Genomic DNA, 1,883 nt, shown 5'->3' on the forward strand with positions numbered 1-1,883 from the left:
TTCACGCCCTTTCGATTAGTCCTATGCATTTTTTACAAAAATAAATATTTGACCTTCAAAAATATAGGTTAAAAATAAATTTGACTTTTTTTCGAAATAAGACAAATTTTTGTATTGGCCATTTATCTTTCGGTGTAGGCGTGATTCACTCCGTGGGGAAGGGAGTAATGTGAGGAAGGGATATACAATTTTTAGATTGATCCAGAATTCTCGTGATATTTATTTAAATAACACGTTCGCTCATGTCCATTGCATTAACTTTACTCTGATATTTGTCTTGATAGGTCCATGTCTCGCTACCGTATAGTACAGTTGGTACAAATATAGAGTTATGCATTGCGATTTTAACTTTATTTGATATACTTTAACTTCAGATAAGTGGTCCTGCTCTACCAATAACCTTTTTACCTTCGTTTATGTGTCTATCTAACTCCTTATCTATCTTCCCGTCCCTAGTAAATAAGCTACCAAGGTATACGAACTTCTCAACTTGTTCAATTCTATCATCACTTAACACAATATTGCATTGTGTTTTCTCACTCTTTCCTTTTAACACCATAGTTTTTGTTTTATTTGCGTTAATTTTGAGGACCATGCTCTTGATGCTTGTATTCAGTTTGTTCAACATTCTAAGTCTTCAATTGACTTTGCCATAACAACCTTATCGTCCTTGAACGCTAACCCACGTACCCTTACTGTTTCGAGATCCACACCCTCTTCGTCGAAAAGAACTATTCTTAAAAACTTGTCCATAAATAATATAAAGAACCATGAAGACATACGCATCCTTGTCTAAATCCTTGAATAATATCGATACAGTCTCTCATGTTCCCATTTACCCTTACACTCGCTTTGCTACCCGTATATATTGTTTTTATAGCTTTTAGGAGCCATCCATTGACTCCATACTCTTTCAGGACTTCCTAAAGTTTACTTCTATCTACCTTGTCAAAAGCTTTTTCTAGGTGAACAAATGCACAGAAAACTTTTTTCCTACTCTCAAACTTTTTTCTGTAATTTGCCTTAAGCTAAATATTTGATCCGTACATGACCTTCCGGGCATAAAACCACTTTGGACTTCCCAAATCTTTGCTTCTGTTATTTTCATTACCCTACGAATAAGTATTTTTGAGTATATTTTACTTACAGTACTTAATAAGTTAATCCCTCTGTAATTATTGCAGTCGCTTTTATCTCCCTTTCTTTTGTATATTATTGCGCTAATCGCTTTTTTCGAATCGTCTGGGACGTCTCTCATCTCAAAACATAAATTTATCAATTCACACAGTCTATGTGGTATATACTCGCCACCGTGTTTAAGAATTTCAGCGTTAATACAATCTACCCCCGTAGCCTTACCGTTTTTCAAGTTCTTAATTATATCCCTAACCTCAGTGACACCGATTTTTTCAATTGGGTTTTCTGACGCATCGTGTTCAACATCGCGGTTGTGTTGTCCTATAGCTTCATGTCCGAATTTTCCCCTAAAATAGTCTCTGAAAGCCTCTAGTATTCTGTCTGCATCATACAGCATTTCCCCATTACTGTTTCTCATGTTGACAAATTCTGTACTTTTGTTTCCCTTCATTTTTTTATAAAGCAGTTTCTTGCTTCCTTCAAAGTCGTTTTGTATTTTCTTCTCTTCTTCTGCTCTAATTGTATCTTTACGTTCCTTAATTAATCGTTTGAGTATCCTGTTGTTGTGTCTGTAACCATTTATACGTCTATTTCTTTCCTCATTGCTAAGACCTGAGATGTTCAAGGTTCTCCTGCGCGCTTTTCTCTTTGCTTTTTGAGCAGCTTTAATTTCATCATGCTACAACGCATCATCAGACATTCTTCCTACAACCGCGGTACCACACACTTCGATCGCACATCTAACA

The 1,883-nt window shown here is 35.8% G+C and overlaps 1 protein-coding gene across 1 annotated transcript in view; it reads right to left on the reverse strand.

The window, feature by feature from the left end:
• Window positions 1–1,555, reverse strand: part of LOC117176671 (nucleoporin NUP35) — a 4,080-nt gene extending 2,525 nt beyond the window's left edge. Inside the window, exon 1 of the mRNA XM_033366924.1 lies at window positions 1,391–1,555. Within this exon, the coding sequence (XP_033222815.1) occupies window positions 1,391–1,555 (165 nt within the window). The remainder of the gene's footprint in view (window positions 1–1,390) is intronic.
• Between the last annotated feature and the right edge of the window lie 328 nt (window positions 1,556–1,883).

Source organism: Belonocnema kinseyi, chromosome 7 (assembly GCF_010883055.1).
Source record: "Belonocnema kinseyi isolate 2016_QV_RU_SX_M_011 chromosome 7, B_treatae_v1, whole genome shotgun sequence".
NCBI lineage: Eukaryota > Metazoa > Arthropoda > Insecta > Hymenoptera > Cynipidae > Belonocnema > Belonocnema kinseyi.